The sequence below is a fragment of the Drosophila mojavensis genome, unplaced genomic scaffold (assembly GCF_018153725.1).
Source record: "Drosophila mojavensis isolate 15081-1352.22 unplaced genomic scaffold, ASM1815372v1 contig_136, whole genome shotgun sequence".
NCBI lineage: Eukaryota > Metazoa > Arthropoda > Insecta > Diptera > Drosophilidae > Drosophila > Drosophila mojavensis.
In genome coordinates this window covers 9787719-9801001 of record NW_025318667.1, presented here as the reverse complement: position 1 = coordinate 9801001, position 13283 = coordinate 9787719, and the positions used below count along the sequence as shown (strand labels likewise).

General features: G+C 43.7%; 1 protein-coding gene across 1 annotated transcript; it reads left to right on the top strand.

Annotated features, from left to right (window-relative positions):
• The first annotated feature begins 10215 nt into the window (after positions 1-10215).
• LOC6585087 (triple functional domain protein) lies at positions 10216-12313 on the top strand. The gene is made up of 3 exons (XM_002010691.4): positions 10216-10631; positions 11425-11664; positions 11732-12313. The coding sequence occupies exons 1-3, from the start codon at positions 10248-10250 to the stop codon at positions 12149-12151; spliced, it is 1044 nt and encodes a 347-aa protein (XP_002010727.1). The 5' UTR covers positions 10216-10247; the 3' UTR covers positions 12152-12313.
• Positions 12314-13283: the final 970 nt, after the last annotated feature.

Sequence of the window (13283 nt, the reverse complement as noted above, 5' to 3'; positions counted from 1 at the left end):
GAATTATAATGACTATGATTATTAAAATTATTATGACAAGTATGCTGGGAATGATACAAACAATGGCATTGATAATACAATAATTTCCGGTTAATAATATTGGGGTGTGTAATGCACACCCAAAAATGTTGACTTAGTACATTCTCAAATTTCTAATTTCATATACATAGAAGTCGTTTATAAATGTGTAATAGTCTGCGAGTTCTATTTATCTATTTAAGCGCTGGGTTTAGGTTTGTTTTTTGTTGAATTCCATTAGAGTAAATTTCATCATCATTTCAGTTATTTGACTTTATGAATCGCATGTAATACTTTTTATTTATCAAGGTTGCATACGGACGTGCTTCAATTTGGCCCTGTGGCAAGCAATTCATAGACCAAATTCTCTGATGATTGGACCACAATAGTTGGGGCCGATAGCCTGCTGAAGGCAGTTGGTTACAAAACTGTTCGTTGCTCTGCCATCGAGATTCAACCGGACAAACTTGTCCTTGGCCCGTGATCACGTGCGCTTGTCGCATTTGTCAGTTACCTGACTGAGCGAACAGCAACAGCAACAGCAACAACAACAGCACACACACGCACACACACATATACAGACGCGCACATATACATGCGCGCCATTAAATTGTTGACAACGCGGCGTATGCGTAATGCGGTCGTGCCCCATTTTGTATTGTCCTGCGTTGTCCTCTATCCACCTGCTCTTTACTCTTCACACGTCTGTGCTTTCACCTTCTTTTCTGCTTTGTTGCGCCCAACCTTATGCGCGCACCAAATTTGTCTTGGCTTAGGCATTTCAATTGCAAATTAGCCCATCCCTCCTTGCTCCTTGCTCCCTGTCCGCTGCCTCTGCTGCTGCCTGCTGCTCCTTTTGCTTTTCAGTTTCTTTTTCTGCTTTTATCGTATACCCTTTGCTCCGGGTGCTATGCTGCTGTCGCTAAACATCGAAGAAAATACCATATTACATATATGTATGTATGTATGTACTCTAAATAATATGTTAAAACTTACCTACCTACATATAGTATTTAAAATACAAATTAAATACTTTTTGGCAATAAATAATGCCACACGCTTGTCTGTTAGGGTATTTAAGTTGGTGCATGCCTTGGCCAGCTGCTCTCTATTTTCTCACGCTCTGCTTGCTCGGCGCCATCTTCTTTTCTCTGTTTTCTGTTTACTTTCGACGCTGGCCTGCTTCAGTTTTTACTTTGGCCACATTCAAAGTGTACATTTCGCTTTTTGCGTGGCAATTTGAATGATTTATGTTGATTGCGTATAATTGCATGTTGTGCTTCGTTCGCGACGCTCTCCCGCCCGGCCACAGCCATCCCAAATGCCAGTTCCCACCAACACCAACACCAACAGCAACAACAACAACTTCCACGAGTTGCGCCTTTGGCATGAACGATCCTAACCTCAGACATTTGCATTGTTGCTGCCCGCTGCTGGCGCCGCTGTTGTCGTTGGCGTCGGAGTCGGAGTCGTCGTCTCAGCTTTTATGACGCGTCATCTGTCAGCGACTTGTTGTGACATTGTCTGCCTGCTCCACAGGGGCGTAGCGTGAGAGGGGACCAAGCGGGGCTTGGCTAGACATTGCGCTGCTTATCTAATTATGCGCCCAAAAGGCACGCAACACAAAAATGCCATCGCCCCACACCCGCTCTGCCCGACCAAGTGCCGGTTGACTGTCTTTTGCGGCACGACGCTTCATTTTTCTAACCAGGCAAATGGACGGGGTCGCTGGATGTGAGGGAGTGGGCAGGAGTGGGGGTTAGCCTAATGGCAAGGCGCGCGCGCATTTATTTCGCTTGTAAACGAGCGCAATTTGCAATTTGAACGCGTCCATTTGGCGGCGGGATACACATACATACATACACATATCTATATATGTATGTATTTATGCATGTATCTCCTACCTTCTCTTGTTCCTCTAGCCCACCTGTCAGCCATTTGCAATTGAATATTTATTTGCTCCCCGTTTAGGGGCGTGGCACTCAACTAAAAGTTATTACGCATAAGCAATAGAGAAATATTTGAAGTAGAATGGGAAAGGAAGAGCAGCCAAATTTTGCACTTTGCTAATCAGACTAAAACGCGAACAGTGTGACCATGCTATGGAAATTAAAAAGCGGCATACATGCGATGTATTTAAATACCAGCTGAAGATCGTTTGTTGGAATTGATTTAAATTAAATATATATATTTTTAGCTATAAGTTATTTAATAATGCAACTTATGAATAACAATAATAAAATTGAATTATTTTCATAGTTTTGGCAGGTATTTATGATAGACATATATAAAGTCGTTATTGCGGATCTCAAAATTAGCCACCTATCAGGCGGCTGGTCACACTGTTTAACAATGCGCACGAACTTGCGTCGCAGATTAGAAATGGCAGCAGAATGCAAAAACGAAATGAACGCAAGCTGAACAGACTAGCACGAGTAGAAGCGAGAGCAGGACAGCGAGTGAGTGAGTAAAGGAGCAAAAGAGAGGAGTGGCGTGGAGTGGAGTGGGAAACGTCAGCTAATAAAATGAACTTTATGCGCGAACGTGCGTGGACTTCAAACAGCAAAAGGAACACGCAGAAGAAGAAGAAGCTGGGACACACATTAAAATAGATGCAGCAAAGAGACGGAGAAATATAGAGCAGAGGGCAAGGGAGTAAGGCACTGTTGGATAGTTATTGCCCAGTGTCCCTGTGTCAGTTCTCTTTTATACTCTCTCTATCTCGCTCTTTTTCTGTCTCTGTCTCAGTTACAGTTTCAGTTGCCTAATTATAATTTTGCAATTCTGCTGGCGCATGCAAAATTCATGACTGCCGGGGGAAGAGGAAGAGGAAGTGGAAGAGGAAGGTAATGGCGTGGACGAAGCGGGAGAACGGAGGTGCTCACATAACATTGTGCCTCTCTTTTGCACTCACACTCTTTGATGCTGCTGCTGCTGCTGCTGCTTCCGCTGCTCTTGCCGCTGATGTTAACATAAAACATGACAACTTCCGGCTGCTACTTTGCTAAAAGCGCAGCGAGCACGGGACGTGGGCGTGGCAGCTGAGAGGGGCGCACGTTAAGCGTTTTATGGCCAAAAATGTGCGTTTCATTTGGCGCTGGCAGCGTGCTCCGTTCACTTTGCGCTGATTCCCAAAACTTCCGTTGAAATACCTTAGCAAAAAATTAATAAAAGGGGATATTCAGTGAGTGGGATAGTTGACTTAATTTGAAATTTATTTATTTTAGAAATATGTAAATATTTGTGCTGAAATGGAATGGAGCATATTTACAGCAGTATCTATCCTTCGTCAAGTGAGTTAGGATAAGAATAGGATACGCAGGTATATTACGTCATCTTAAAAGTTGCGTTTATTCAATTGAGTTTCTTTTCACTTAGCATCATTAACAGAGTATCGCTCAGTCGACTATTTTCGTTCTTAAGCGTTTTCACTTGTTATTTGCTGCTTTTCTGCAAATGTTGCAAATCTTGGCGAAAAAAGAACTTGTCGTAAAAATATTTTCATCAGCCAAGATGGGGCGTGTCCGAAGAGTGGTAGGGGTAGGGGTAGGGGTCGGCAACGGTGTTTGGGAGCAGGGGCTGGTGCGAAATGAAGCAATGAAAACGGGCAATAAACAAATGGCACATCGCAGCGGAAGCTAAAGCAAAGCGCACAAAATGGCGGCCAGCGCACCGGAAGACAAAGACATCAGACGCCACTCCCCTAGCCCCGCCTCGTCGCTCTCTCGCCGCTCTGTTTCGGCTGGCGGGAAATTTATGAAGCATAAGCTGCATAAACATTTAGATTACATAAGCGTCAGGCTCGAGCATATCCTGGGCCAGGACACAGAAAATCCAGCGACGCTTGCAACATTTTAAGTGTCGATAATTTTTGGTTCACTCAATGACAGGGCACAGCGGGGCGTGGCAGGGCATGGCCGGAGTGTCAGCGCCTCCACTCTCACGAAGAGCTCATGCATATGCATCGACTATGCAAATGACAAACAGGAGTAAAAGAGAGCGAGACAGAGCGAGAGAGAGAGAGAGAGTGAGAGTGAATAGAATGAAACGATGCGATAAGCAAAGCATTTAAAATTGCATAGAAGGCATGAAATTTGCATTTGTTCAATGCAAGAGAGAGAGAGAGAGAGAGAGAGAGAGAGTGACAGAAAAAGAGTGAGTGAGAGAGAGAGAGGCAAATGTAAATGTTTTGTGTCAGCAATAAACAATAGACTAACAAGTGAATATCCCCGAATAATTCGATGCAACTCGTGCTGAGATAAGTGCGGAGCATAATGGAATGGAATTGGGTTTGGAGTCAAGATTAACGCACAGGGAAAACAAAAGAATATCTTCATTAAAAGAACGCTGCAACGCATGCCGAGCACAGTGGAATGAAATGGAACACTTTACAGAGCCATGGATAATTATTAATTCAGCGAATTGAGAGGAGTTTAATGAAATGCATTCAAATGGAATGGACTACGTTTAAAAGTTATGCATAATAATTAGGTTACACAAAAGTAAGAAGATTATAATGTAAACCCACATTGGACAGTAGACAGAAGCGAAATGGAATGCAACACGTTTAATCATTACGAATATTCATTAGTTCAAGGAAACGGAAAGAGTACCATGAAATGCATAGAATTATATTATAGATTAGATTGAAACTAAATGGAATGGAGAAGATAAGCGAACGAAAGAAAATGAAGTGAAGCAGTAAAAGCAAATAAAGTGAGTATAGAACGAGTAGCTGATAATGCATTTCAATTAGTATAGAGGAACGAAATGGAATGAAACACATTTTTGGTCAATTCTGATAAGACTTTGCGTGCATTCACTGAAATTTGAGCTGATAAACTACAAAAGCTAACTGCTACAAAACTCTCGGATGTATAGCTCGTAGTGATTTAGGTATTAGTAATATATAATGTATATACAGCTATAGCCATTATAGGAGACACAGCAGGAGGGTGCGTGATTAAGTAGGGACTATAGCTCGCATCTAGCCGAACAAATTTCGTTATTCACTGGAAGGGAGAGCGAGGGAGAGGGCGACAGAGCGAGAGAGTGGGTAGAAATCAGCTAAAATGAAATAACAAAAGCAAAGCATCAGCGTACAAAACGTGTAGGGTATAAGTGAGCTGGGTTTCGGTAGGGAGGCGTTGGGTATGTGGAGCTGGCCAAATGGGGCAGGCGAGTGGAGCAGCGGCAGCTCGGCTACGTGATTTGTTTGCCAAATTGTGGCAAATGTGTGTGTGGCGCATTCTCTCCGTGCGAGTGAGTGTGTGTGTGTGTGTGTGTGCCGCTAATTGAGTTGTTGCTGACACACACACACACACACACGCACGCACAGACATACACAAAGATACACATTCCCCAAGCAGTCACGCCCAATGCTCCATGGCCGTCCGTTCGCCTCGTCCGCTGGCTTCCGCCTTTTGGTTTATTGAGTTTGCATGACCCTAATTTAAAGATGATTTAAAATTCCCGCAGCGAAATTAACCAAACGTCCGATCAGCTCAGCTGCTGCAATTGACTTCACCTTCACCTCTCCGCCTGGCTAACGGCTTGTTGGCTGGGACGGGTTGGTGTGATGGCACTATTGGAGGGGGGTGGGGGGTTTGTTTTGCAATTTATTGTTCGCTCGCTAATGCGGCGCATTTATCATGCAGCTGGCGCCTGGCGCCTGGCGCCTGACGCTACCCAAACGCCAAGTGTAGCGCTAATGTTCGCCACTTGGACTAACATAAATTATGTTTAATCAGCAGCAACAACAAAGAGTGCCAAACAACAAACAACAAAACACATAACAAACAGGCAGCCGTGTTGTAAGTCGCTTAATAGCCAAGCGAACAGCTTTCAGATACAAATGCATCCATCAGATACATCAGCGAGCAGCAGGCGCATTAGCTGCAGCAAAGTATCGCCAGCCAGGCTACATTGAGCAGACAAGCTGATTTTACAATTAGCAAGCCAAGAGCGGGTGGAAATGACTAGGAAATACCCTGTAAGTGGAGGAGTGACATGTGTATATTGAGAGAGGAGAGAGTGACGACTCCGAAGGGGAGAAGGAGACATAGAGAGAGAGACTGGTTGGGGGAAAGAGGGAATGAGTGTGTGTGAGAGAGAGAGAGACAGAGAAAGTGTGGGAGAGAAAGAGAGAGAAACAGAGAAAGTGTGTGTGTGAGACAGAGAAAGTGAGAGAGAGAGAGAGAGACAGAGAAAGTGAGAGAGAGAGAGAGAGACAGAGAAACATAGAAAGTGAGAGAGAGAGACAGAGAAAGTGAGAGAGAATGAGAGTGAGAGAAAGAAACATAGAAAGTGTGAGAGAGAGAGAGAGAAACATAGAAAGTGAGGGAGAGAGAGAGAAAGAGAGAGAAACATAGAAAGTGAGAGAGAGACAGAGAGAAAAAACATAGAAAGTGAGAGAGAGAGAGAGAGAGAGAGAAAAACATAGAAAGTGAGAGAGAGAGAGAGAGAACATAGAAAGTGAGAGAGAGAGAGAGAGAGAGAGAGAGAAAGTGAGTGCTTTGTAGTATGTTTTTCATTTTCATTCTCATTCGCTTGAGGTTTGTGATAAAGAGAGAAGAACTCGCCTCGCCACGAATATACTCCATCTTTATAGCATTTTAACAGGGCATATAGTAGCAGAACTCAAATCAAAAAACATTTATTGCCATGAATATACCCGCTTCACACTTTGTACCGAGTATATTTCCTCGTAAGACCTGCTGCAACAGCTTGAAATCTGTTTATAATAAGCTCCAAAGTTGCTGCCGCTGCTGCTAACAAAAAAGCACTTAAGATCCCCCGCCCACCCCGAACAGCTAAATTACCCAATTGGCCACGCCCATTCAAGCCCCTTGCAGAGGAGCGAAAATGTCAGCGATAGCCCTTTTTGGCAGCTACTCCATATTCATGTTGAACAGGATTAGCAGGGAGAGCAGCGTGATTTGTCCGGCGGCTTATCGATCTGTGACTAGTACCCAAGAAGGAGTAGAAGAAGAAGAAGCAGAAGAGCTGCAGCTGAGTGTGTGGCTGAAGATAAAGTGGCAAAAAGAGCAACAGTAGCAGCAGCAGAAGGAGCAGCAGCAGCAGCAGAAGGAGCAGCAGCAGGAGCAGAAGCAGCCGCAGCAGCAGCAGGAGCAGGAGCAGCTAACGCATCATGTCAATCAAGCGCAGAGTGAAACACTTTAGTCGCTAGCCAAATAGGAGCGACGATTACGATGGGCGACGTTTAAGGTGGCGAGTGGAAGGAGGAGGAGAGAGGGCGGAGAGGGCAGAGAGGGCAGCCAGTACATTATACTAAGCAGGCAACGAAATGGCCAGCTAAGTGCCGGAGCAGCCGCCCGTTATACGCAGCGACTGAGCTGAGGGGCCGAAGCCCCAAACAGAAACAGCCTGAGCTGAATTACGTGCGTGAGTGTGGGCGTGGCAGCTAGTATTGTTGCTCAAGCAAAGTGCTTACACTCCTATCTCCCTCTCGCCCTCGATTCTCGCTCTCTCTCTCCCTCTCTGTCTCTTGCTCTGTCTACCGCCAGCATTTCAAGGTCCGCCACAAAGTATGCAACATTTTTGGCCGGAATGCTGAATATCAGCGTAAGCCCAAGACGTTCCACAACTCCCGAGCATAATGGGGCCTAGCCAGAGAGAGTAGCTCCCGGGCATAAGAAGGCACATCCATAGAGCAGCTCGTAGTCGCTGAAGCATAGAGAATACCAGGAAATTCGTTTTTGTTAAACTTTGAATTTATATCATAAACGAGCATTTTGTTCGATTCTCAGTATTGAATGAATTCAATTTCCATTTACAGCACGTGGATTCACAAATCATAGAATGTGGACAAAGCAACAGAGAAAGAGAAAGAGTGCGTGGGGAGGAGATGAAGAGAATGAAGAATACACAGAAAGTTCTTTTTTTAACTTAAATAGCTCTTGCTTAACGCTGAGCTTTTTGATTATGCTGCAAAGCACATTTTGTTGCATCTAAAGCTTTCAAGAGCTTTTAAGCGAACTTTAAAGATCTAATCTACCATTTATAAATATGATGGCAATTCCATATACATATTAATCAGCTTTCGAAGATTTGCATATATATAGCATATACTCACCAAAAGCCTTATTTGAATTTAATTGCCACATTGTTTAATCTTCAAGCTCTAAAACTTTTGTATGGATTGCATTGCACTAAAACTTTTTAAAATAATTTTTTTCATATTTTGTGTCTAAAAAGATAAATAACAATGAGCTTTAAAGCTAACTCTGCTTGATTAAAGCTCATCTCGTATAATTTTATTAAGCAGCTTTATCTGTATCTATAAATTAACTGCATATCTTTAAAGTTTGCTTATAATTATCATTCAAAGCATCGCTAAAACTTTAATTATTTATAAATCAGTTCAATAATAAAATTTTGAGCTTGCAGGGGTCAACTTGGCCTGCACTAAACCGCAATAATGAGATGGCTTGTAAGCTATAAGCCAAAGCTCATTAGCTATAATACACTAAATCTTTATCATGGCTCATTAAAGCTTAAACGGGCTTCAATTCAAGCTAAATTAAATCTCATATCTATAATCGAACTTGAGCTGCTGGACACGGCAGTGGCCCCCAATGCAGCCCCATCCCCTTCAATTCCATTTCATGCATATTACATATTGCTCAGCTGGTTTCGTTCGCATTGCGCTCTCCTACTCTCAACACGCGGGTATCTGCTGGAGCACAATCAGTTTGTCTCTCAGTTGTCCCCTTAGGGTCGATTTCATGGCGCAATTTATGAAACCCGCTTGGCCTTTTGCCGCGATGCCGCATTTCCTTCTTTTCTAGTTCTCTTTTCATTTTTTTTTCTAGTTTATTTTTTACTTTTTATTTTAGTCTTTTTGTTTTCAATTTCTGTCTCTAGCTGTTTCCCCCCCTCTCTCTCTCTCTCTCTCTCTATTTGTATACCCTCAACACAAACTGAAAGTCAGGGTATGTTGATTTTCTTCACAGTGTATGAAACATACAAAAGAAGGCGTGGCAAATTGATCTGAACGAACCGTTCGTTTGTGGGCTTGTCTGTGCTCGAGATCTAGACTCGCCTCCCATTGAACTTGGCCTAGGGTTACGTCAGCAGCTAGTCGAGCAATTCGGTCTGAAGTATTTCTAGTTGAGTTAAAGAAGAAGCAGAGACTTCTAATAGTGCTTATCTTATTTATTTGTGTATCTATAATATAAGAGTGCTTCAAACTATTGGCCATAAATAATCGATATCTGCTCCTGCCAGTATCGATCAAAATCGATATGCAGCTTATTCGTGCAAGCCTACGCATGTATATGGCTTCTATATGTATTTACATCGCTTTGTCTTATCTCTTATGGCACATACAACTTCTTCTATACCCTGTACTTCAATGTAGCGTATCTGCTAGCCATACACATACCCACTCTTCGCTTCTGTTTTTGTCGTTTCGGGCTTTGGCTGGCGTTATCTTTTGCGTAGATTCCCTGGCAGGCCAAACAGAAATATGAATTTATACCATCTTTTTTTTAAGTTTGCTTTTAATGTTATTGTTGTTGTTGCTGTTGTTGCTGTTTGCACTCGCAAATTCCTGGAACACGACGTAATTTATAGCTGGGAGTTTTGTGCCAAGGCCTTGCACAAAAGGAACACACGAAGCAGAGAAATGGAGATAGATAGAAAGAGAGAGGGAGACAGAGTGAGAGAGAGAGAGAGAGAGAAGGAGAGCGAGAGAGAAAGGCAGGGCTAGAGGCTACGCAAATTTGGGTTGACAGCTAAGGAGCAATGGTTAGATGCGGCACAAAAGGAGCGCAGCTAACTTCAGCAAGACGCTTTTAATTACAGCTGATTTATTTATTGCGCATACGCTCCGCATGCAGGTGCAACAGCTGGCGTACAGGTGCCAAAGGCGTTGGCTAATTTACAATGGACAAAGTCACAATAAATTGTCATTAAAATTGCCAGCCAGTAGAGCACCAAGAGAACAGCAGGCAGCTGGTTAGCAAGTCGTCGCTCAAAGTGTAATTAAACAGTAATTACTGGGAAACCGCAGCGTCTGAGTAAGCAACCATTGGCGATGCAAGCGACAGCGCCGCACTAAACTATATATACAAAAAATAATAGGAGTGCAACTACGGAAATATTGAGAAACAGCTGCATGTGAATCAGCGCTCTCTGTGGGCTCTGCCACAATGAAAATTATGCAAGCTTGGAGCCAGTGCTGTGAATAACATTGGGCCGGCAGCATGAGCGCACGTCCGTCCAGCAGCGATGTAGCCGAACAGTGCTGTCGCAATGTGCTCATCGAACTGATCAGCACAGAGCAGCAATATGTCGAGGATCTGATCAATGGCATTGAGCGCTATAGTCGCATCTTTCAGCAGCGGTCGGCGTTGCCGTCGGGTCTGGTTGGACAACAGCACGTTCTGCTGTCGAATATTACAGAGATTGCGGCACTGCATCGGCATCGCCTTCTGCCGCTGCTGCTGCAGCATCGCCAGCAGCTGGAGCTGCTCTTTGAGCGCTGGTACGCTCTCGTCGAGCGGGATGTCTTCTACTGCTATGTCCTGTTCACGGCTAGCCAACGGGAAAGCATGCGTCTATATCATTCCCATGAGCTTTATTTTAGGGTAAGTTCAAATAGAACAAAAGTGCGTCTCTCCATTAATTATCGTACATCCAATTGGTTGATCTGCGAACTGAGCAATGAGCGTATCAAACGTGATGCACACGGATGCACAACGAGCGTAGAAGAGATAGCAACATAATTGCTGATCAATTCACATTTAAATGGCTGCTTGTTGCTCTCTTGCTTTCGCTTATTTAACACATAAAGGAGAGAGGAGCACAGAGTGAGGACGAAAATATCATGGCTGTCACGAATCCCAGCGAATGTGCGCATAAGCGAGAGCGCAATAGTGGCAAGTGTCCAGCAAAAGATTCTCTTCAACATAAGTGCGTGAGCGAGATAGCACTATAATGGTTGATCTACGCGAATTAAGATGGCTGCGCTTACCGCGATGCATAAAGGAGCGAGCAGCATAGAGCATGAGCAATACAGCGACTATTTAATACGTGGCGAATTTGAATACGCGTAAGCGAGACAGCGTTGACGAAACATTTAGTTGTTGTATCCTTCTCGTTCGCTCTTATTTATTATTGATTGATTCAGCGTCAAATTACAGAGTTTCGTAACAATGGCGTCATCAGGCATCATCGCCGTAATAACTGCATGCTATTTCTGGCCTATGAAAAAGCAAAGCACAATCAGCCGGCGAATGTAATTGGTGCTTTGCAGCAAAATAACGTTTTAATGACCGATGATTTAAAATGGTTGCAGTTGAATTAAATCTCGTTGCAAAATGTCGTTGACAATTGTTAAATTTGAAAATTAAGCTCAGTTAAATTCTTGTTTATCAACAGCGTATGCAACTGACAATGGGAGATCCGCTGGGCTTACGCAGCTTTCTACTGAAGCCCGTGCAGCGTGTGACGAAATATCCATTGTTACTCAATAGATTCATTCAGGCATTCTTCGAGCATCGCCAGGTGATATCGAAGCGCATCTTCGAGCTGGCCTGTCGTCTAGAGACGCGACTGCGCGAGCTCTTGGAGCGTGCCAATCAAGCAGACCAGCTCAATGACATCACGAACTTCAATGCGGTATGTTCAAAGTGTTCAAAGTGTTCAAAACATGTTCATCTTGAATGTCTTCAAACACCTCTTCCAGTCTTGCATACTCAACGAGGCGCGCTTCGTGACGTTAGGCGAGTTCCAGCTGATCGATGGCCGATTGCGCCGCTGTTACAGCTGCAAATTGTTTGCATTCACCACCTGCTTCATCTACACGGAGCAAAAGAGCTGCAAACAGGTGGTGCGCGGCACTTTCGCTCTGCCGGATGTTTGCGTTGTGGCCAAGGCGAAGTCCTTTCTGCTGTGCAACAAGCAGCACGAATGTGAGTTCCTCTGCCCGAAGGTATTGGTTAAAAAATGGGAGTCGATGGTGCGTCAGCTGCTTGAACAGTTTTTGAGCGTGGCATTTGGCGATGTTGTCGCGAAAGCGGAGCAAGGCACGGACAACGCCAGCGGGCAGCAGCAAGTGGTGCAACGCAGCTCCATCAACCGCACCATCTGGTACGCGATGCAGTAACCCAGCCACACAGAAGCAACATATTCCTACCCGGCTTCCCTCCCCACGATGGTAATATGTGTTTCTGAACTGAATCAAAACGAACGGCTGCTACGCGGCTCAAAAACCAAACACACAAACGAAGTTTTAATAAAACGTTATCAGAATTGTTGGCATAAATCACAGAGCGATGCACATAACAGTCTTCCGCTCTGTGCTCTGGGCAAAGGGTTCAAAAAGCAATGAAAATATAAGCGAGCGACAGGTGAAACGGAGCACAAAAAAAAAAAAAAAAAAAACCAGACCTAGAGTTTTTGAGGAAAGTCGAGCTTCGAATACGCTGCGATAGATTGAAGCGCTAAAGTGACACTTGATTTCTCCTCTAGCGGGAAATTTCGAGGATTCTATAAGCGTACCTAAGCTACTGCTAGCTGATATATACAGAAGAAATATTCCTTAAAAATTATAACGTGACAAATGAGTACTTAAAGCTATCAATAGTTGTTAAAGGCCAGACCCAAACTGGCTATAATTGAAAATAATGCTAATTTAGACTCTGAGTACCAAATGCACAGAAGTAGTAAACGCCAACTATGGCTTAACCAAATATTGATGACAATCGATGCATAATCGATATATATCGACATTTACCAATTACGCTATTCAACTAGCAAAACAAAGCTAAATCAATTTTGCTGAGACCTGGCTCAAGCATTTATCATAAGCTGGCGGTAAACCATAAGCCGACTGCAATATACCCTGTTTTCTTCCAGTGGAGCGTTGCTTGTAATTTTTTTCTTTTCTTTCTTTTTTTGTGTGTTTTGGCAACTTCTTGAACTTTGCACAAAGTGTTACAGATAGTTGCCATTGCACTGGCTGGCAAATTATATTATATGCTGAGTTTTCGAAGAGTCATTTGAGTTGAGTTGGAAAACCGCAGATGGCACAAACTTTTATTAAGTTCTCCGTTGCGATTGTAGTGCGTGATTGTTGTTTGTGGTTTTTCGTTTGTGGTTGTTGTGGCTGTGATGCTTATTGTTGTTGTTGTTGTTGTTGTGCGCAAAATCCATATAATTGAAGCCCTGGAGCTATGACAAACGCACAATGACGCACATTTAATAGTCATGTCTGTGTCTGTGTGTGTGGGTGTGTG